A 22,863-nucleotide genomic window follows, 5' to 3' on the forward strand; every position below is an offset into this window, starting at 1 on the left:
AGATTTACAAGGATATTGCCGGGACTGGAGGACCTGAGCTATAAAGAAAGATTGAATAGGTGAGGACTTTATTCCTTGGAACGTAGAAGACTGAGAGGAGACTTGACAGAAGTATACACTGTTTTGAGGGGCACAGATAGGATAACTGCAAGCAGCCTTTTTCCATCGAGGTTGGGTGGGACTACAACTAGAGGTCATGGGTCAAGGGTGAAAGGTGAAAAGTTTAAGGGAAACTTCTTCACTCAGCATTTGCAAGATTGAGGAATGAGCTGCCAGTGCAGGTGGTGCATATGAGCTTGATCCCACGAAAGCCATTGGTACAGGAAGGCAAATGTTGATCCACACACTGATCAAGAAGGCACAACAGCATCTCCACTTCCTAAGGAGAGTGAGGAAAGCAAGGCTCCAACCCCATCTTAGCTGCATTTTATATGAACACCATTGAGAGTATTCTGACAAGTCACATCTCCATCTGGCATAGGAATAGCTGAGCATTGGACCATTGGACCAGAGGACCAAAGTCCCTGAGTCCCTACAAAAGACTGAGGATGGCTGAGAGCATCATAAGGGTCTCGCTGTCATCCACTGGGGTCATTTATCAGAAGCGATACTTACACAGGACCCTTAGTATTATTAAAGATCCCACCCATCCATTCAACATCCTCTGACTTTCTACCACCGGGGAGGAGATTCTAATGCATAAAAATACAAATGGTCAGGATGGGGAATAGTTTCTTTCCATAGGCCATTAGGCTTCTGAACTCACTGCTGCATTGGATTCAAAGTGTCACTGGTTAATCTGTTTCGTACCTTACAATATTCAATTTATGCACTTTAGTTTATTTATGTGTAATCTATCTGTGGATTTCATTTACTTTCATAAGTTATTATGTATTATGTTTGTTATGTATACTACAGTGCCTTACACTCTTGGCTCGTTTAACGGTATACAGTTAAATGACAAGAAAGTTGACTTGATTTGAGAAGTAAGCATTCAGCCGATGGTGATTGAGATCCTTTTTTTTTGACCAACATTTGGGCTCTGTGTGACGACAAGCTCCTTGAGGAGTCATCACCAGCCCAACCCCCAACTCCTTGTCCAATTTCTTGTTGAGTACAACGTGAAAAACAGGCACTCTTGGGAAAGATTTCAGAATCACTGCAACTGTATAATGGTCCATTAGGAAGAGCAAGTACTTTTAGTAGAAAAGGAGGCATTATTGGAAAATAAAACATTAAATTTGAAAGCTATCCTAGTGGTCCTATTTTCCCTCAACTAACACCAGTACATTATTGGCTTATTTATTTGTGGGACTCCACAATGCCTGCCACACTTTGGTATTTAATAACACTGCCTATGCCTCAAAAGTTAATTCATTGACTGCAAAGCAATTCGGCACATCCTGAGGTCGCAGCATATACATAGTTAATTACGTGTGGTGGATTTATTTTGCATTTGCTTACTTTTAGATCTGCCTTTTACATCAACAGCAGCTGTCAGTACACAAGCTAACTGCCAATGCATTCTGCATCGCTGCGCACAGCAAACCTCATGGAAAGATTACTGTTAGGAGAAATCACTTGCAGTTGGTTACTGAGAAAAGTTTTACAATCACCACCAAATACGCTAAGAGTTAATTATTCCTAAATGTTGCTTAGATTTTCTCGATAAAGCTTCCTGAGGAATTTATTTTTGATGATGGAAATCAGATGATTGAAAAAGCGTTCGTGGAAATGAATTACATGTTCAGATCCTCTGGCATGAATGTGAGTTGTTCGTTATTTATATACTGTTGCATTGGGGAGAGCTGACCATAACTGTTGCTTTGACAACGTGCACAGCATGCCAAAGTACAAAAGACAAGTCCAAAGGCACCTATGGGCCGCTGCCACTAATAGGTATCTCATCCTTCACTGGTTCACTCTCCTCAAAGACAGGCTGAAAATAACTTCCCAAAAGTTTCTGGAAATTTTTGCCGGAATGCTGACATCTGCTTCTTCCTTGGAGTGGAGGGCTTTACTTCAAGGTCAATCTGTGAAAAATGTTCTAACTACAAATAACAGTGAAATACACTTATTTCCTAAAATGAAATGATCTCTGCAGGAAGGTCAATGATTTGGATGACGGAATCGATGGCTTCGTGGCCAAGTTTGAGATGATACGAAGAAAGGCGGAGGGACAGGTAATGTTGAGGAAGCAGGCAGTCTGCAGCATGACTTAGAAAGTTTAGGAGAATGGGCAGATGGAATGCAGGGCAAGGAGGTATATGGTCATGCACTTTGCTAAGAGATGTAAACTGATTTCTGAAATTCCTCCCTGTTTAGAAAATAGAGTTGCAAAGTGAGTTGAATATCCTTATGCAGGATTTCCTAAATGTTAACTTGCAAGTTGAGTCAGTTACGAGGAAGGCAAATACAATGTTAGCATCCGTTTCGGGAGGATTAGAATACAAAAAGCAGAAATGCAATGCTGAGGCTTTATAAGGCATTGATCGGATCACACTTGGGAGTATGGGAGCAGTTTTGTGCCCCTTATCTAAGATAGGATGTGCCGGCACTGGAGAGGGTCCCGAGGAGGTTCACGAAAGTGATCCTGGTAATGAAAAGACTGATGGATGAGGAGTATTTTATGGCTCTGGGCCTGTACTTGCTGGAATTTAGAAGAGTGAGGGGGGATCCCATTGAAATCTATGGATATTGAAAGGCCTAGAGAGAGCAGAAGTGAAGAGGATGGTACTTGTACTAGGAGAGTCTCAGACAAGAGGGCACAGGCTCAGAAGACAAGGATGTCCATTTAGAATAGAGATGAGGAGGAATGTCTTGTTAGCCAGAAGGTGACGAATCTGTTGAATTCATTGGCACAGACGGCTGTGGAGGCCAAGTCATTAGATATATTTAAAGCAAACTTTAATAGGTTCTTGATTCATAAAGGTGTCAGAGGGATAACAAATCAGCCATGATGAATTTATGGAGCAGACATGATGGGCCAAATGGCCTAATTCTGCACCTATGTCTTATGATCCCTTCAAGAACACCACAACCTTATCTTGGTTTGGACGCTTGCATGCTTCAATGACCCAGAGAGCTATGCTGATTGGAATCAAGGCTTCGTGCTCTGGCTTTCAGTAGGTTAACCTTTGCTAAACAGGTCAAAGGGTAGAGGCTAGACCAAGAGTGATCCAGTAGTCCTTCAGATTCTGGGGTTCAGCTCATGCCTAACAACCCTAATTGGTAAAACAAAATTGTTACAGAAACAACAATGTAGATTCTTCTACATCTGAGTGTGAAAGTATTCCTGAGTCTCCACGTGGGACTTGTATGACTGGTAGTGTAAACCAAGAGGAAGCTACTGACATGATGAAGGAAGCCCTGAACACTACCAAAGATGGAGGACCTTCATTGTTGCTCTAAATGCCAGCGGTGTAACAGGCAGTAAGTAAGCAATAAGTCTTAAATGGTGTAAGTACAATTTAAAATATACTAATCTGCTTGCAGTCTTCAATCCAATGTATGGATTACATGGAACTAATCTCCATTGTTCAAGCAAGGCATGGCATAGAGAAATAGGTTGAAGGATGCCCCCACCCCTTTCCTAGCCCATCTGGCCACCTTGTTTTACAGTGTGGTCTTTTGTAACATAATTTGTCAGAAATGGTTACAGATGTTGAGTCACCCTTCAGTGCAAAGGTATTTGCATGGCCAGATTCACAATTCACTCTTGGAAGGTGAAACTCCATGCTGGGAACAGAATTTCATAAACTGGGTGACTTTAGAATTGGAGGGGTGCCACAGGGATGGTTTTCACAACAGATTCAATCTACTGGGTAAGAAGAAACCGAAAAAGTACAGTTACAGAAAAACAAAACTCTTTTAATGGGTCAGGGAAGTAGAAGGATTGTCTGGTTTGCACAAGGAACCTTGGGTTTCTCTCTCTCTCCCCTCCAGGATTCCCACTCTGGAATGCTAACACTTTACATCATTCCCATCGGTGAATTCAGAAGATGTTTTCTAATGTCTGACTTAATATCCAGTTAGCTACTTCTCTCCAAGTACCTTGTCCTTTTGTTTAAGGAACTCAATGGGTGCACGAGACTCAACTCTTAATACTTGCTGCTTGCTCTAAAACAGAGAGGAGCATAACATTTCCATTTACTGCACTGAAAGTTTAGTAACAAAACTTAACTACATATAAAAGTTTGAGCATTCTTTTCCCCTAAAAGAATCAGAATCAGGTTACCACTGACTCAGGTTGTGAAATTTGTTATTTCACAGCAGCAATACAGTATAATACATAAAATATACTATAAATTACAATAGCAGATAAGTAAACTGTACAAATATATATTGTGAATGTATACAGTATATATTACCTGTATCTATATGATAGTTGTCTATCCGGTCTAATGATGACAGGAAACCTGTGCAGGAGAGTTTTGTAAAGCAGAAAGGTCTTTGTACTGGGGCAGTTCCACTCTCTCAACCTCAGGAGTCCAGTTCCAGTGGTACGAACAAGTGTCACAAACTTGGGTCTTCCTTGCAATGGATGACTATGGCATCTTGTGTGCCTTGTCATACCCTTCGTTCTCCACGCAGCATTGCTGTACCACCTTCCTGGCCATTGCATCTCAATATAGATCTCATCCACTCAGTCGCATGCTAGGACAGGCCTGTCCTTATCTCACCGGGATATATAAGTCACTGGCTACCCTCACCTAGCTTAGCCTGCTTATCACAGCTGTGTATCACCAAGTGGCCACTGACATATGCAAACAGCTACTTGGAGCCACAGATGAGAGCTGAGTACCTGGTGGGAGTCCACTGCCCCAAAATGGACATGACAGGCCCCTTCACCAGAGTGCTACTCCTCTCTAGATGCCTCAAACATATATATGAAATAACTATTACAAAGAAGACAAAGCAAATAAGTCAGATAGTGTTCAGGAACTATTCAGAACCATTCAGAAAACTGATGGCAAAAAATGAAATTTTCTTTCATTTTTTGTCAGTGGGGAAAAAATAGGGTCCTATCAAAAACGATTCCCAGGTAACAGAATCTAAACAGTAAATCTACCTTTAGCTTGCTTTCTATGTGGTGAGATGAGAATTAACATCCATCCCAAACAAGATTCTAACCTTGAGAACTTGCCACAAAGGCTGTAGTCTAATTCATTAAACTCTCTGCTGGACACGGTATGTATGAAAGATGTTGATCCTCAACATCTTTAAAGGAATTATTAAATTCCCAGTGCATTCCAGATGAAGGAATTCCTTGTTGACAGCAGGATTTCATGAATTGGGAACCTATCATAATGCAATCAACATATGATGAAGGTCTTTTGACCCCATTCAGATCATTTCAGCATGATACTTGACTAGGTTTCCCCCCGCCCCCATATTTTTTCACATCTACATCTTTCTTCCTTGCTTACTATCCTCTTCTTCCTCATATGCTTGTCCAGACTCCTTTTAATCTGCTCATTTCAATTACTATCTGTGATAGCAAGATCTGCAGGTTTAGTCTCATCACTCTGGAAAAAGCGGCTGCTTCTGAATTCTTTACTGGATTTTTTAGTAGGTATAAACGTGAGAAATTCTGCAGAAGCTGGAAAGCCAGATCAACACCTCAGCCCAAAACATCGACTGTTTATTTATTTCCATAGATGCTGCCTGACCTGAGTTCTTCCCGCACGTTGTGTGTCCAGCTATTTTATATTGACGCTTTCAAATTATGATCTTCCATACAGGCCTCCATAGTATCCAAGACGTCTTTAAGGAGCAGTGCCTCAGAAAGGTGACGTCCGTCATTAAGGACCCCCGCCTCCCAGGACATGCCCTCTTCTCATTGTTACCATTGGGAAGGAAGTACAGAAGCCTGCAGGCACACACTCAGTGATTCGGGAACAGCTTCCTTCCCTCGGCCATTCAATTTAAGAATGGACATTGAACCCATAAACACTACCCCACTACATTTTTATTTCTGTTTTTGCACTACTTATTTTACCTATTTAATATACATATAAACTTACTGTAATTCGGTGTTTTTCTATATTTATCAAGTATTGTATATTGCTGCTGTCGCAAAGTTAACAAATTTCACGACATATGCCGGTTATAATAAACCTGATTCTGATTCTGAAGTGGAAGTATTCTCTCTGCATCCAATCCATCAACACCTTTCATAATTTTAAATGCATTTATTAGATCATCTATCAAATTCTATTTTTGTTTTGAATTCTTTCTTTTTTAAAGAGGTAAGAACCCCATTTTCTTTATCCTGCAGTTCAAGCATCACTCACACTGATCACCTGTTCGTCTCCTCCAGTGCCTCCATATACTTTATACATTATGATGACCAGAACTGAAGGAGTCACTTTCCAGAAATCAGGAGCCATCTCTCAGCAAAGTCAAAGGTCAGGGATGAAATTAATCACAACCTCCAGTTTGCTCAAACAGTCTTTGGTCACCTGAGGAAAGGAGTGTTCAAAGACCTCAAACCTAGAACTAAGTTCACAGTCTACTGGGCAGTGGTGAATCTCACCCCAACCCCTTCCTTGGGCTATTTTCTTCTCTCCTGTCAGAGGAATCCCTATTGATAAATCCCCCTTGAGCTTCTATTTGGGAATAGATGTAAAATTTTAATCGTAAAGCAGGATGGGAAGCTTGACCATTAGGTTAAGGGTTAAAGAATTGTGAAGCTAATATGAAAACCTAAATGTGCTAGTATTTTATATTAATTTTAATATGGATCTTTGGTTTTATAATTACCCAAGGAGACACAGTAGATATGAGGCAATAGGTACCTTTCTTTGTAATCCATGTGCGGTCAAAGACAAGCCAGATCAAAGCTGTAAGGTCACTATTAAAAAATAAAATGCTGGAAACACTCAGAAGGTCAGACAGCATCTATGATAAGAGAAACAGAGTTATTACGTTAGGTCCAAGATACGTTATCAGAACAGACAAAAGAGGAAGATTTGTTTTCAGTAAGTAGAGCAGGTGTGTAAAGAATGGCTAGAGCAAAGGAAATACCTCTGACAGGCTGAGACCAAATGGATTATGCAGTAGTTAGAAGCATATTATACTTTTCAGTCAGTGTTATATGTTGTTAATAATGTGGGCATGGTGCATGTTCAGCAGGACAGGCTATATTTGGAATGGCATGGTGGCATCATGCTAGAACAGTGCTAGTAGGCCAAGTTCAATTCTGCCACAGACTGTAGGGAGTTTGTACATTCCCACGACCCACATTGTTTTCCTCTGGGTGTTCTAATTTCTTCACATAATCCAAAGATGTATAGGCTAGTAGGTTCATTGTGTTATTGGGTTATTAGTGTAGTTGGGCAATGCAGGCTCATTAGGCCAGAGAGGCCTGCTACTATGCAGAATCTCTAAATTAGAACAATAACAAAAGTAATGGAGAAAGAAAAGTTAAGCTAAAATAAAAAAAAAACTACTGGAAGTGGCTAGCCAATTACAAACAGAAAAAAACAGTGCAAATTACCTAGAACTGGAGATTCAATATTGTATACAGAAGGCTTCAAAATGGCAAAATGCGGGAGAAGGTGTTGCTTCTCAAGCTTGCATTGCTTGAGAAACATCTTATCCTGCACCTTTCCACGGACAGAGAGGTGAGTTTGGGAAGCGGATGGAGAATTAAAGTGACAGGCAAATGGAAGTTAGAATTGGAACTGGAATTGGAATTAGTTTATTACTGTCACAGGTAACAAGATAGCAGGTGGCAGGGTAGAGATCTCTACCAAAGGATGTGTAAGGCAGTCCTCCCCTCTGTTAGCTTGAAGGTCCCCCTTGGGCAAGGTGTGGCACCTACTTAGCACCACGCCCCTCTCCCTGATCAGGGTCATGTGAAGCCATGGGAGCAGGTGGTGGATGGTCGTATGAGCAGCTGGTGCACATCACAAGTCCTGGTTATGCGACCACTGACGCCATGAAGACAATCTCTGAAGAGTATTGATAATGGCTGGAGTCACCTGTGTTGTAAAGATACTGCCCTTAAGACGACAATTGCAAACCACTTCTGCAGAAAGATTTGCCAAGAACAATCATGGTCATGGAAGGACCATGATCGCCCACATCATATGACATACCACGTAATGAACGAACGTACAGAGGTACAATGAAAAGTTTGTCTTGCATACTGTTCCTACAGTTCAAGTAAATACACCGGTCATTTAAGTGGAACAAGGTAATGCAGAATAAATTGTTACAGCTACAGCAAAAGTGCAGTACAGGTAAACAATTAGGTGCAAGTTATAACAAGATACGTTCTGAGGACAAAAGTCTATCTTATTGTACTAAGGAACCATTTAATATTCATAACCGCAGAGTAGACATTTTCCTTGAGCTGGGTGGTGTGCTATTTCAAGCCTTTGTATCATCTGCCCAATGGAAAAGCTAAGAAGACAGAATATCTAGGATGGGTTTCCAGACATCCCACCCTGCAAAAACTGATTTCAGGGAGGTAGCGCCATCAGTTTGCGGGAGACTTCTGGGAGAGGTGGGATGTCTGCAACAGAGTAGCTCCTTAGCAGCTGGTCAGTTAGTTTAAATATCATTAGCTATCCTAATGAACAAATGACACCTGTTAAACTCACCTCAACACGTCTTTTACAGTCTTAACCCACCATGGGCAATAGAACAGTCACTGTTGCAAACAGTGCAGCGGGCAACACTGTCATTATTTTGACCCCTATTAGGCAGGGGTACACTTTAATGTAGTCTGGGGTGACATACGTTTTATATTTTTTTTGGAACACTCTGCCATGGCGCGCTCTCGCTCTCTCTCTCTCTCGGTCACTCGCGCGCTCTCAAATGCTCTCGCTTGCTTTCAATCTCGCTCGCATGCTCTTGCTTGCTTTCTCTCTCACTCGCGCGCTCTTGCTTGCTTTCTCTCTCGCTTGCGCGCTCTTGCTTGTTTGCGCTCTCTCTCCTGGTCGCTCTCGTGCTCTCTCTTGCTTTCTCTCGCTCGCTCTCAAAAAAATTGATTTCCATGATATTGTATATAATTTGCGGGCATCAGGGAGCCACTATTAATATGCGGGAGACTCCCAGAACTTCCGGGAGAGGTGGGATGTCTGGGTTTCATTGTTATTCTTAAAGACATTGGGTGGCAGGTTGGTGATACATCTCTATCAAAGGAGGTATAAGGTGCTCCTTCCCTCTGCTAGTCTGCAGGTCATCCTTGGACAGGGTGTAGCACCTGGTTAGCCCCCATGTTGATCAGGGTCATGTGAAGCCATGGGAGCAGGTAGTGGATGGTAGTAAGAGCAACTGGTGCATATCACAAGTCCTAGTTATGTGATCATTGACGCCAGGCAGACAATCTCTGAAGAGTATTGATAATGGCTGGGGTCACCCGTCTTGTAACGAGAAGGCAATAGCAAACCACTCCTATAGAAAATTTGAGACCATGATCGCCCACATCATACAACAGGGCACATAATGATGATGATCTTAAGGTCTCTCAGGGTAATCTTAAGGTGTTGCTCTGCAAAAGAATGATCCAATCTGCTCTCTGAATTTATTTCAGTTAGTAATTGTCCACTACAGGTGTAGTTGCATTGATATGAAGAAGATCATGTCAAACTATGACTAAACTACCATGAGTTTCTGATCTGCAATAAGTTGGAAGTTACACATGCTCTGAAGGAGAAATGGTATTGTTGGTCACTGGAATCAATTAAATCAAGTGGAAATCATTCAAGATTCCATGTGGACATTCACTGAATGGCTCTTTTCTGAGCATCAGAACATGTGGAAGATTGTCATTTAACTATATGCATGTATACCATCAAACAGGACACCGTTTCTCTAAACCAGGGTGTAAAGCACAGTAATACACATAACACATACAACATTCAATAACTTATGAATAAAAGGATAAAAGCTACAGGTGAATCACACATAAATAACAAACTAAAGTGCATAAAGTAAATATTGTAAAGTGCGGAACAGATTAACCAGAGACACTTCGAATGCGATGCAGCAGGAAGTTCAAATGCCTAAATGCCTGAGAGAAGAAACTACTTCCCATCCTGACCATTTTTGTTTTTATGAGTCTGTCTCCTGCCTGATAGTAGGAAATCAAAGAGGGTGCTGGATGGATGGTCGGGATCCTTAATAATACTAAGGGCCAAGTGTACGCAGTGCTTCTGATAAATGTCCTCGATGGATAGTAGGGAAACCCCTATGATCCTCTCAGCTGTTCTCACCATCCTTTGTAGGGGTGTCCAGTCCAATGCTCAACTGCCCCCATACCAGATGGAGAGGAACTTGTCGGGACACTCTCAATGGTGCTCATGTAAAATGCAGTTAAGGTGGTGGTGGGGGGTGGGGGGTGGGGGGTGGGGGCCTTTCTTGCCTCAATCTCCTTAGGATGTGAAGGCACTTCTGTGCCTTCTTGTTCTGGGAGGTGATATTAAGGGACCAGGTGAGGTCATCCATGATTTGAACTCCCAAGAACTTGGTGCACTTAACTTGCTCTACAGAGGAGCTACGTATTCTCAGAGGGGGATGCTTCATCTGCATCTTCCTGAAGTCCACAGTCACTTCCATGTTATTCTCCATGTTGAGGCTTAGGTTGTTCTTCTAACCCCAACCCACCAGCCGCTCCACTTCCTCCCCGTACTCTGTTGCGTTATCACTCTTGATAAGGCCCACCGATGTTATGCCATCCACAAACTTGATGACGCGGTTTGAGCTGGATCCTGCAACACAGTCATGCATCAGCAGTGTGACCAGCAGCAGGCTGAGCACACAGCCTTGGAGAGCACCAGTCCTCAGCGTAATGGGACGAGAGACATTGCTGCCCATACAGATTGACTGTGGCCGTTCTGTTAAGAAGTCCAGTATCCAGTTGTAGGGGGAGGTGTTGAGACCCAGCAAGGACAGTTTCCCTACCAATCTCTGGGGTATGATGGTGTTAAATGCCGAACAGAGTCTATAAACAGCAGCTTGGAATATTAAACTCCATTTTCCAGGTGGGACAGGACAGGGTGGAGGCCAGGTGCTATTGCATCGTCAGTGGATTGATTCGAATGATAAGAAAAGTGGAAAATGTCTTAAGAAACACTGTGAAGACAGGAAAGGAAGGAAGTGAAGAAACTATTGCCTGTTAGAGGGCCCGAGGAGGTGACACCTCCAGATCAATTCTCATCAGATGTTAATCTTAGAGTATTGGATATACTAAACTCAGACCTTTACATGAGTGACTAGCCTTGCCCAAGACAATTATAGCTACTTACGTGATTGATGTTTTATATCAACCTCAACGGATTCTAATTTTACTTGATTAAAGATGCACACTTTATTCCCCAATTTATATTATCCTCCACAAGTGCTTATGTTCCAGCTCCTCCATTTTCCTCGGAATATTTTCTAAATATATTTTCCTCTGCATTGTTTTATCCCCAGCTTTACTTTTTCTGTAGCCACGTTTCAATAACCCTTGGTATGTCAGCTTTATCCCAATGCATGATTAACTCCTGCTCCCCTGTTTTATTAAGGTTACTCTACAGAGTTTAACTTTCTTTCTTGAACTTCATCTCACATAATTGTTAAATATACTATGAGACTACTGTTCTATAATTTGATTTCCTCTCTGGCTATCCATCCTATAGGATGATGATGGTTCCTTTCAAGGAACACTATGTGCATGAGTGGATTTTAGGTGAGTAGGGGGTTGCACAGGTCCAGACCCACCCTCTCAACATCCCCTCCCGGATCCAGCGGCATGGTGGGGTCCAAGACGGCTGGGGGACGTTCTATTGCAGTGAATGGCCAGACCAGTCTTCGATGCAAGGGATGCCCTTTCCGCGCTTCGCGGCACGTGTTTGCTAGATGGCCGTTGACCCTACAAGAGGGTTCATCCGCCCTTTGACAGGTCTTGTTTTTCATCCTGCAGGGTGTCTAGCCACCCTCCTCACCAGGCAAGCCTGGTGGGAGAGCTGGTTTAGTCACCAACCACCCGACCATGCGACAGGTAGCACTTAGACGAGTGACCTGACTGTCGATTCGATTTACACCTCCACCAACAACATTGTTTGTTACTTTTTAAGACATTCGCACAGTTCTGAATGTCATAAAATTTGTTGTATTGTAGCAACAGTACAGCGCAATGCATAAATATGCTATAAATTACAATAAGAAATATATACAAAAAATAAATAAATAGTGCAAAAAGAGAGCAAAGTAGCAATGTTATGTTCATGGGTTCATTGTATGTTCAGAAATCTGATGGCAGAGGGGAAGAAACTGTTCTTCAAGTGTTGAGATTGCTTACATTAAGTATTTGCATACTTAGTCATCAGTTGCTGGAAGAACTGTTTTCATCTTTACTTCCATCTTTTTCCCTCTTTCAAAAAATCTAAAAGCAATCATTCAAATATAACTACAACATAAAAATAAAGAACCCTCCATTCAAATCCGCATCAATAGAAACACCAATAGTAATCCTCCATTCAAAACTCCACCAATAGGAAAACCGATAATAACTCTCCATTCAAAATTCCACCAATAGAAACACAAAAATAACCTTCCATTCAAAACTCCACCAATAGGAAAACCGATAACAACTCTCATTCAAAATTCCAATAATAGAAACACCAATAATAACAGTCTATTCAAAACTCAACCAATAGAAACACCAATAATAACCCGTATTCAAAACTCCATGAATAGAAATTTATAACTATGCAAGCTCAAATTGGCTGGCTAAACATCATATAAATAGGTCCTGCTTGACGTTTTCAGTGAGTTAACTTTATGTTCTAGTCTATGTTCATCCATGTTTCACAATAACAAACACAATCCAACAGAGTGGAGACAGTATCTCTTAGTATATTTCATATAAAAGAATATATATATTTTTGGCAATGGGATGGTCTCATTCCAAAGAGACAGAGTGGGGGTGGGGGGGAAATACAGTGACATATTTAAGACTAAGCTTGATAATATTTTTAAATAAGGCTGTCAAAAGACATGCAACACAGCCAAGTAAATTGAATTGAAATTCAATCAGCCATGATCTATTTGAATGGCGCTCGAGCTGTGTAGCGAGTTCCTGTTTTTACGTCACTGTTGGTTGTTACTGGAATCAGCATTAAATATCTCATGGGAAATACAGAATCAATTCAATTTCATTGCACCAAAGTAAATCAGATTCATTCATAATTCTAAATGAATACATTTACAATCTGGCTCGATATAAAAGTTTGAGGAAGTTTTTTTCCCCCCTGAATCTAACAATATCTAAGAATTTATTTACCAATTTTCTGCTCATAACTTGCTCAATTGAGTTCAATGGAAGCCAACAGCTTTCTTTTATCCTGCCAAATGGTCCTTTGTGAGCGAGGAAAGACAAATGTGCATTTGAAGCCTAGCATTGGTGCACTTTGCAGCTGATGTCAGCCCTATGTTTATACAATGTCAAAAGCGAAGTACTTCTCCAGCAGAGATTTCTGGATGGAGATCAAAACCAGGAATTCTGACTGTGTCACCCATTCCTTATCCAGGGGTCTGGGGGCACTATGAATGAATGCTCTTCAGTCTAAGATGAATGGTTTTTGAGTATTTTGTGGTCTGGTGGCTTCCGACTGAATGCAACATCTGAGTTGCTGCAGGTGGCGTTCTGTATGCAGGATCCTGAAAACATTCTCAATGGCTGGAATGCAATACATAACAACTGCTATTAATTGACATAGCTTATCTCTGTTACCATTCCTGCTTTTACTGTTGTGAAGAATTACATCGGGTAAAGAGTGAAAATACGGACAGATCATAGCCAAGGAAGTGATTGTAATGCTGTAATTTATCACTGGTTAGCTTGGCTTCAGTGTGATATTAGCACAATCTTTCTGTAAATGTCAGTAATGTTTGGGAAGCCACATGGAATTGCTCCAACCTCATCATTTATAGATTAGCAGATTCCTCAAATTGTTCTAAGTAAAAATGCAAAACTGCTGATAAATTTTTAAAAATGCTAACCCAGTTAGAAGTCAGTAAAGCTGAGTTATCCCCGCCCCCTTCTGCACTACTCCATCTCAAGTGTGCTAATATTTCAAAGTACAAAACGTTTAAATTTCTAGGTTTAATGTAAATGTATTATCAAAGTACATACATGTCACCATACGCAACTCCCTGATTAATTTTCTTTCAGGCATACACAGTAAATCCAAGAAACACGATAGAATCAATGAAAGGCTGCAGGCAACAGGACAGACAAACAACCAATGTGTAGATGACAATAAAATATGCAAGAACAAAAGAATATAATAAAAATAATAAATTATCAGATGGATGCATTTGTAAAGCAGGTGCAACAAACGAAGTCTTCACATTTCTTCTTCGTAAGAAAATGCAGAGCTCTGCAGACAATTAGACTTCCAAGTGTTGGTGTGAATTCCAGCAAGGTAAAGAATTGGTGCAATTGAAAAGCCAGCCAGCAGCGTGGCTGAATTAGCTGTAATTGAAGGGCATTGATGATGGTCATGGAAGACTTGCTGCCAGCATGTAATTATCCATTTCTACAAAGTCAGCAAAATTGCACAGCTTACTAGGCTTTGTTAAGTCAAATTAATTGTCAGTGGCCACTTTATTCATATCTCCTGCACCAAAAAGTGGCCACCGACTGTATATGTGACAATATACATGTCTATAGTGCGAGGTCAGTATGTATCCTAACAGGTTGTCTATAGGTGGGTCCTCAAGTGGCCATTCAGGCCGATCTGGGATCCATATATTCTGGTGAAATATAGGTAAGAGTAAGTATATTATAAAAGTTAATAAATTAATATTTATACATACATGGGTGGGAGGGTATGGAGGGCTGTGGTTCAGGTGTGGGTCGATGGGACTATGCAGAATAAGAGCTTGTATAGATTAGATGGGTTGAAGGGCCTGTTCCTGTCTTGTAGTGGTCTAAGACCCTAAGACTCTAACAGTGTATATACTCAGTGACCACTCTGATACACTTGTACACCTGCTTGCTATTGCAAATATCTAATCAACCATGTGTCAGCTACTCAATGCATAGAAGTATGCAGACATGGTCAAGAGGTTCAGTTGTTGTTCCGACCAAACATCAGAAAGGGGTAGAAATATGATCCAAGTGACTTTGATTGTGGATTGATTGTTGGTGACAGGGCATCATGGTGGCATAGCAGTTCACGTGATGCTATTACAGCTCAAGGCATTCTGGAGTTTGGAGTTCAATTCCAGCACCGTTCTATAAATCCTCCCTGTGGAATGCACCGGTTTTCCCCCAGGTAATCTGATTTCCTCCCACAGTCCAAAGACGTACTATGTAGATAAACTGGCCATTGTAATTGTCCATAATTAGGTTAGGGTTAGTCAGGATTGTGGGGTTGCTAGAGCAGATGGCTCAAAGGGCAGGAAAGGCCAACACCACACTGTATGACTAAATAAAGATAAATAAAAGGGGAAGAACTGTCATCTAAGTGACTTTGACAGTGGAATGATTGTTGGTGTCAGACAGGGTGATTTGAGTATCTCAGAAACTGTTGTTTTCCCGGGATATGTATGTATTTATATATATTTAATATAAATGCACAACACTCTCTAAAGCAATGATTCCCAAAAATGTTTGGGTTTCTGCCCCTTTGGCTCCTGGACCACATCCCCAGCGACCCCTCTCCCGTTCCGGGCATAGCAATAAAACTAGAAAGAATTTTGATTTACGATGCACAGTGAAAGAAAATAGGAATTGCAGATTCAGTGAGATGGATGGGCGTGGTGCAGTGATATCAGCTTTTCAGCATCGGGCTGGATGTCACTCAGGAGTGTCAGATCCCCGTGTTCAGCAATTTGCAGTCTGTTTTGTTGTTTGATAGAAGTTGGGCAACTGCACTGAAACCATGCTCTGCTAAATACGATGTTGGAAAGGCAATAAAGAACATCTTGACCTTTATCCACAGTGCAAGACAACATTCAAAGATTTCATTCTGTAACCAGAAGTCTTGATATGGATCTTTGAACCTCGGCTGCAGCTCAAAGACATTTTGTAGTGAAATCAGTTCTTCCTCCGTCCTTCCTTATTACAAGTGTTCAGGAATGGATTTATTACCCAATCTGGAATTTGGATCGAGAGAAGATCCTGAAATATCTCTGACATGTCTTTATGCAGCTCACCCAGGTGGGTAGTTCTTTCTCTTGCAATTCAGAGAGGCACAGAAAATGTGAAAGGTCGCAATGGCCAAAGTTGCACTTAAGTATGGTTAACTTAGATATGGAGACGATTGATATGACTTTGATAAGATTCACCTCATTTCCTTGCAGTTGAAGACTGATTTCTTTAAACTTTGAAAATAATTCTGACAGATAAGCAATGTCACACCTGATATTCTTGAGTTGATTACTGAATGAAGTGTCCACACACTCCTCAAACTTCTGGTTCAAGATGATGCTACCTAACATGTGTGACAGCTCACTGGTAGTTCAAAAGGCAAGAAATTTGATTGAAAGTATTACTAATAACACCTTTTCTGAAGTAATTGGTAGCAAATTATCACCACAAACAATGAAGAGGCAAGCAAAGGCCAAGAGAATTTGAGGGGTGAGCCACGCCGGTACATTGCAGAATCGATGCAGATGGAATGAGCCATTCGGAGAGGAGAAGTCGAGGAGGAGGAGTTCTGATGCCTGTGCGAATGGCCCAGGTGAGAGGTTGGATTGGACTAGGTGCCGAGCCAAATTGGAGAAATCGAGAGTGGTTTCGGGCTGGGCAGTGAAATCTGGGCCCGGAGTGAGTCACCGGACGGTGTGTTCTAGACCTGGAGCCTTTCACTGCAGCAATGCCCTGGTCCTTAGTGCGAGGTATAATATGCTACTTGGACAATTTAAATGCCCAGCTGTACTGGAACGACAGAATGTCAGGATCGGAGGCGAGAGAAGACTTTATTCACTTTCCAGAGATTTTTACTCAGGCTATGAAGACGGCCCCTGCTTGCTGTGGTCCATGCCACTAATATGATGGACTGATACCGAGGCTTTGGGCCTGCTCCAGGCTTCAGTTCCAAGGACTCATTCTAGTTCAGAATGCTTTTGCTCACTTCCATTGTTTGTATGATTTTCGCTTTTTCTCCCTTTCTCCGCACATCGGCTGTTGGTCCTTTTTTAATATATGGGTTTCTTTTGGGTTTCTTGCTTTGTGGCTGCTTGTAAGCAGACAAATCTCAAGGTTGTAGAATTTATACATTCTTTGATAATAAATGTCCTTTTAAACTTGCGTTTTTCAATGAATTTTATCACAGTTTCAAACAGCGCATAAGAGTGTCTCAGGCAGTTTCCTTTGGAGGGCCATTTAACTTTTGTGTGTACCAGCAAGCTTTTAAACTGTTTATCATTCTCAATAAAAGTTCTCAGAATGAATGATAAATATATTAACCTGAAATATAGACTCCCCCTTCATTTCTGTTTCTAGTCCCCCGCAAATTACAACTCTTAAACTGTGCTTTCATTTTTTATGAAGCGATCATAACCAAGAAGTAAAAGTTCATTGCCTGGCAAAGTTGACTTATCCAACTGCAGAGCAATTCTGTTGTCCTAATAATGTTACACACTATGTCTTTCATATTCTCAGATATTTCATCTATTTGTCTTTGAACATAGTTGTTGCTGAGTGGAATCACTTTAATTATTTGGTCAAATGACATATGCAAAACTGTATCCAGATCCTCCATTACTGTTGGCAGAACTAGTTCTTTTCCAGTTGAATGGAGCTTTCCAGATTTAGCAAAGAGCAGTGAAACTTTGGATGAGGCCCACAATTTGGTAGGTCAAATATGATGGCAGAATATAGTATTATTGGTAAGACTCTTGGCAGTGTGAAAGATCAGAGGGATCTTGGGGTCCGAGTCCATAGGATGCTCAAAGCTGCTGCACAGGTTGACTCTGCAGTTAAGAAGGCATACATCAACCTTCATCAGGCCTTCATCAGAAGGCCTTCATCAACCGTGGGATTGAATTTAAGAACTGAGAGGTAATGTTACAGCTATATAGAACCCTGGTCAGGCCTCACGTGCTCAGTTCTGGTCACCTCACTGCAGGAAGGATGTGGAAACTATAGAAAGTGTATGGAGGAGATTTACCAGGATGTTGCCTGGATTGGGGAGCATGCCCTTTGAGAACAGGTTGAGTGAACTCGGCCGTTTCTCTTTGGAGCAACGGAGGATGAGAGGTGACCTGATGAGAGGTGTGTAAGATGATGAGAGACACTGATCGTGTGTATAGTCAGAGACTTTTTCCCAGGGCTGAAATGGCTAACATGAGAGGGCACAGTTTTAAGGTGCTTGGAGGTAGGTACAGAGGAGATGTCAGTGGACTTTTTTTTCGCAGAGAGTGGTGAGTGTGTGGAATGGGCTGCAGGCGACAGTGGTGGAGGTGGATACGATAAGATATTTTAAGAGACTCCTGAATAGGTACGTAGAAAAATAGAGGGCTGTGGGTAACCTTAGGTAATTTCTAAGTAAGTACATGTTTGGCACAGCTTTGTGGGCTGAAGGACCTGTATTGTGCTGTAGGTTTTCTATGTTTCTAAACCATCACTGTTGTGCTGGAAAACATGTTTTGAAGTGTTTTCTGCTTCTCAAAATTTTCACAGTGATTAAAAATAAGCCAAGTTCTCGTTTGCTTTATCAGAGTGCCTTCTCTTCAAATGTTCAAGGTTACTGGATGGTTTCATTGCCTCATTTGAAAAAATCTTTTTCACAGAACAGACACATTGGCTGCTGCTGGTTACTTTGCACTGGTAAAAATCCATATTTCAGATACTCCACATTATACTGTCTACACTTCTCTTCTGTTTGGCCTGTTTCTGCTATTTTCATTATTGATTGCCAACCATGGTCAATTGCCTATAATTTAAGGTCAAGATTAAGTGCTGCGATCGATACAAGGGAAAGTTATGACATAATCATAGCTCAGGCAAAATCTGACCTGAAGGAAAATAAAGTGGGGCAGCAATATCTATGTTGGGCCGTGGGCTAGAAAAATGTGGTCAAGACCATCAGAAAAGGTTGACTCTGAATTTTACCCCATTTAATGCCATAACCTAACTCAGAGGAATAGTGTGTGATTAGAGTATGAGAGTTGTACTCGCTAAAACTACTACAACAGTGAATGGAACTAAGAAATAACACCATTTCTTCTGTCCAGATTTCTCATTATATGCCAAATACAGAAGCATCACATTGCTTTTCAACAACTATAATGTGCTTCAAGCAAAATCTAAGAGAATGGTGGGTTAGCAAAAGTTGAGGTGATTACATGATCACTCTAATCAATTATGAGGTACTGAGGATCAAATGCTTATAATAAATCATTCATTTTTTAAATTAAGCCTGTGATTGTTCCTTTTGCCCCTTTAACTTTACCTCCCCCTTAGAAATTCCTCCTGCTCCAGGGGGTGGGCGATATCACTCACAGTGTGAACCCAAGAGACTCGTTGATAGAGAATGGTGCGAAAAACAAAACTTCCAGTGAGTGGCAGTTCTGAGGGTGAAAATGCTTTGCCATACATCCATAGTAACAGGCCCTTCAACCCATCTAATCCATACTGAACTATTAATCTGCTTAGTCCCATTGACCTGTATGCGGAACATAGCCCTCCATACCCCTCCCCGTCATGCACCTATCCAGGTTTCTCTTAACCATTGAAATAGATCCCACATCCACCATTTGCGCTGACAGCTTGTTCCACACTCTCACCTCCTTCTGAGGGAAGAAGATCACCCCCGTATTCCCCTGAAAATGTTCAGCTTTCACCCTGAACCAATGACCTCTAGTTGTACTCTCACCCAACCGCAGTGGTGGAAAAAACCTGCCTGCATTCACCTTCTCTATACCCCTCATAATTTTGCATACCATCTCCCCCTCTCTGTTAATGAGTGAGGTCAGAGGAGAATGGCCAGACTAGTTCAAGCAGATAGGAAGGTGACAGTAACTCAAATAACCGCACATTACAACAGTGCCATGCTGGAGAGCACCTCTGAACATACGACACATCGTACTGTGAAGTGGATATGCTACCGCAGCAGAGGACCATAAACATACAATCGGTGGCCACTTTATTAGGTACAGTACTGTGTGTATATTATGGACATTCGAAATAGCTGCAACCATAAGCCATCTGATCCTCAGAGCCTGCCCCACTAATCATCAAGCCGAAATATAAAGTCTTAGCACAGAAGCAGGCCCTTCACCCCATCTAGTGCATGCTAACCATTTAAAGTGTATACTCTCGTCAACCTGCACCTGGACTATAGATAAATCCCACCTTCCTTAATTCGGCAAGGTTCAGCATACTGAGTTTTTGATAGTTTGCACAGAAATGAGTTCATGTATATTTTAATATTATAAAACAATTATTAGGAAGCAAGTTACAACAGTATTTTTCAAGAACATTATGAAATATCTGCACTGCTTATAATGGGCATAGGATGTGAACATTGCCTTTCTCTGTTTACAAGAGCTACCTTTGTGGAGCAGATGCTTCTTATTATTACCTTGCTCCAAACCCAGTTATCATGGCCAAGTAATTCACCCATATTAAACTGAGCGTTCCAACTTGACTCACATGCAATGGAGCTAACTGCATCTTGTCCAGCCAGCACTACAGAATTCCACAGTCTGTATCGCTACAAAAAGCACAACCACCACATTGAATCAGAGGGGATAACTTCACTCAGCTTCCCTTGCCCGTCCCTGACTGTTCCCACTGGAATGGACTTACTTCAAGTACTCTCCGTCTTATTTTCTCAATATGTATTGCTTACTTATTTCTGATTTTTCTCTTTCGTTTTGTATTTGCACAGTCTTTTTTTTGCACACTGGTTGTTGTTCCCCCTATTGGGTGTGGTCTTTCATTGATTCGATTGTTTTATGTATTTACTGTGTTTGCCCGCAAGAAAACGAATCTCAGGGCTGTATATGGTGGCATATATAGACTTTGAAAATAAATTTACTTTGAACTTTAAAACCCGCATTTTCAGCCAACTAAATTCAGGTTCGGCATGTGTTACAAATACTGTCACACTGTGCACTGGCCTCTGCTTCACACGGCAAGCAACACAATTCAGCCAGAAAGGTCTTACATCGCCCCAGGTACCGGTGGGATACAGGTATAACGCCACACTGTCACAAATATACAGGTATAACGCAACACCGTCACAGGTATACAGGTATAACGCCACACCGTCACCGGTATACTGGCATAATGCGACACCGTCACAATGATCCACTTTCATTTACAGATGAAAAAAAACGCAGTCTTTGTAATTAACAGCCCCCGACAGAAATGCAGGAACCTGGGCATTTTAACGCCGTTGCCACGTTAAAATGTATTTTGTCACCAAGTTGCTAAGGGGAATTCACTTGTTCTTTCCCCGAAACTTTAATTTGAATACATTTCAGAACCACAACGCAAGCAACTTAGTCGAAACAATGCATAGAGAAGAATGGAACAAAACAGTTTAATGGCAGGACAGGGAGCAATTATGAGAAAAGGGGAGCGTTTGAAGGCGCTTACCTGAAACAGGTCGCCACTTCTCCGGTGGACCTTAGGCATGGATACTCAGATGTGATTATTCTGTTTTCAGGGCATATCTCTCTGTTTTAAAATCAAAACGGAGTTTATCAGGTGTCGAATAAAAATGTGGTACTAAACCCAATCTTCCCGTGGATTTGAAACCTTTTATAACCTCTCGGTTTGAATTAACGGCGCATTTGGGGAAATAGATGGTGCACGAGTGTGCGTTTCCCCTGACCTCATTCCGTTTAACATTATTATCTTTATTATTAAAGATGGTGTGAGATGAGAAATTAAATATTAATGACAAACCTTTCATCTTGTTCTGAAATGGTAAAGTAAGAGTAAGAAGACGATGACGATGTCAGCCACAATATCAAGGCACCTCTCAGCAGATTCTCTGTAGTTGCGTAAAACATCTTCCCCGCGGACACTGGCGCGAAGCAGTCCAAGTATTGCCCGGCAGAATTACCGGGACACAATCACTCCACAAACTTTCTTCCCAGAGGCTTTGGAGACTTCAGAAAGTGATCGCGGGTTGCTGCCGCCTTGATTCAATTCGCCTCTGCTGTGATTGACTTTACGGCAGGGTTAAGGACACTGACGCAGAGATGGCATTTGTCAGTACAGAGACGTTTTTGGCTCAGCCGGCGGCTGCTGTTATTTAGTTTAGATAAACTTTAAAAAAAACAATATATTGCACGGGTCGGACGCGCATGTGAGAGGCGAGGGGAGGAACTTGTTTGGGAGAGCGTGTGTAAAGAGTGATGGATTTGATTGTGTTGGTTTGTAAATGTCAGTCTTTGTACGCAGGTATAATAATTACATATTTACAATGGAAGAACATCACAACTAGCAAGACCCCTTTTACTATACAATATACCGTAGATTTTAATTAGAAAAGTAAAAATTATTTTGTATAGATGCGCGTGTACTGTTTTTGTACTGTTTTCGATTCCTATCAGTTATCCGTCTTCAATAATTCTGCATATCACAATCTCGTATTCGAAAGTAAGTCCTGTCTGTCTGTTTATGCTTGGCTTTTTACAAATCTGTTATTGGTAAAGGGAAGAAGCATTGTTTTGATTCAAAGAGTATTCTTTTATTTTTGAGTCCTGATGTAGCGTCTCGGCCCGAAACGTCGTCTGTTCACCTATTCTTTTCTGTACACGCTGCCCGACTTTCTGAGTTCCTCCAGAATTGTGTTTGTTACTTAGGGCACTTGTTTTCGTAGCCCTGTTTCACTTTAGATACTATCCCTCTGTCTGCATTTAAATGAAACCACATTTTTAAACCCGTGTTTC

General features: G+C 41.4%; 1 protein-coding gene across 1 annotated transcript in view; it reads right to left on the reverse strand.

Moving 5' to 3' along the window:
• Positions 1–22,206, reverse strand: part of ccbe1 (collagen and calcium binding EGF domains 1) — a 441,930-nt gene extending 419,724 nt beyond the window's left edge. Inside the window, exons 1-2 of the mRNA XM_072251756.1 lie at positions 21,872–22,206; positions 21,560–21,640 (exon numbers count right to left, since the gene is read on the reverse strand). Of these exons, the coding sequence (XP_072107857.1) occupies positions 21,560–21,640; positions 21,872–21,978 (188 nt within the window). The 5' untranslated portion in view covers positions 21,979–22,206. The remainder of the gene's footprint in view (positions 1–21,559; positions 21,641–21,871) is intronic.
• Between the last annotated feature and the right edge of the window lie 657 nt (positions 22,207–22,863).

This window comes from Mobula birostris, chromosome 3 (genome assembly GCF_030028105.1).
Source record: "Mobula birostris isolate sMobBir1 chromosome 3, sMobBir1.hap1, whole genome shotgun sequence".
NCBI lineage: Eukaryota > Metazoa > Chordata > Chondrichthyes > Myliobatiformes > Myliobatidae > Mobula > Mobula birostris.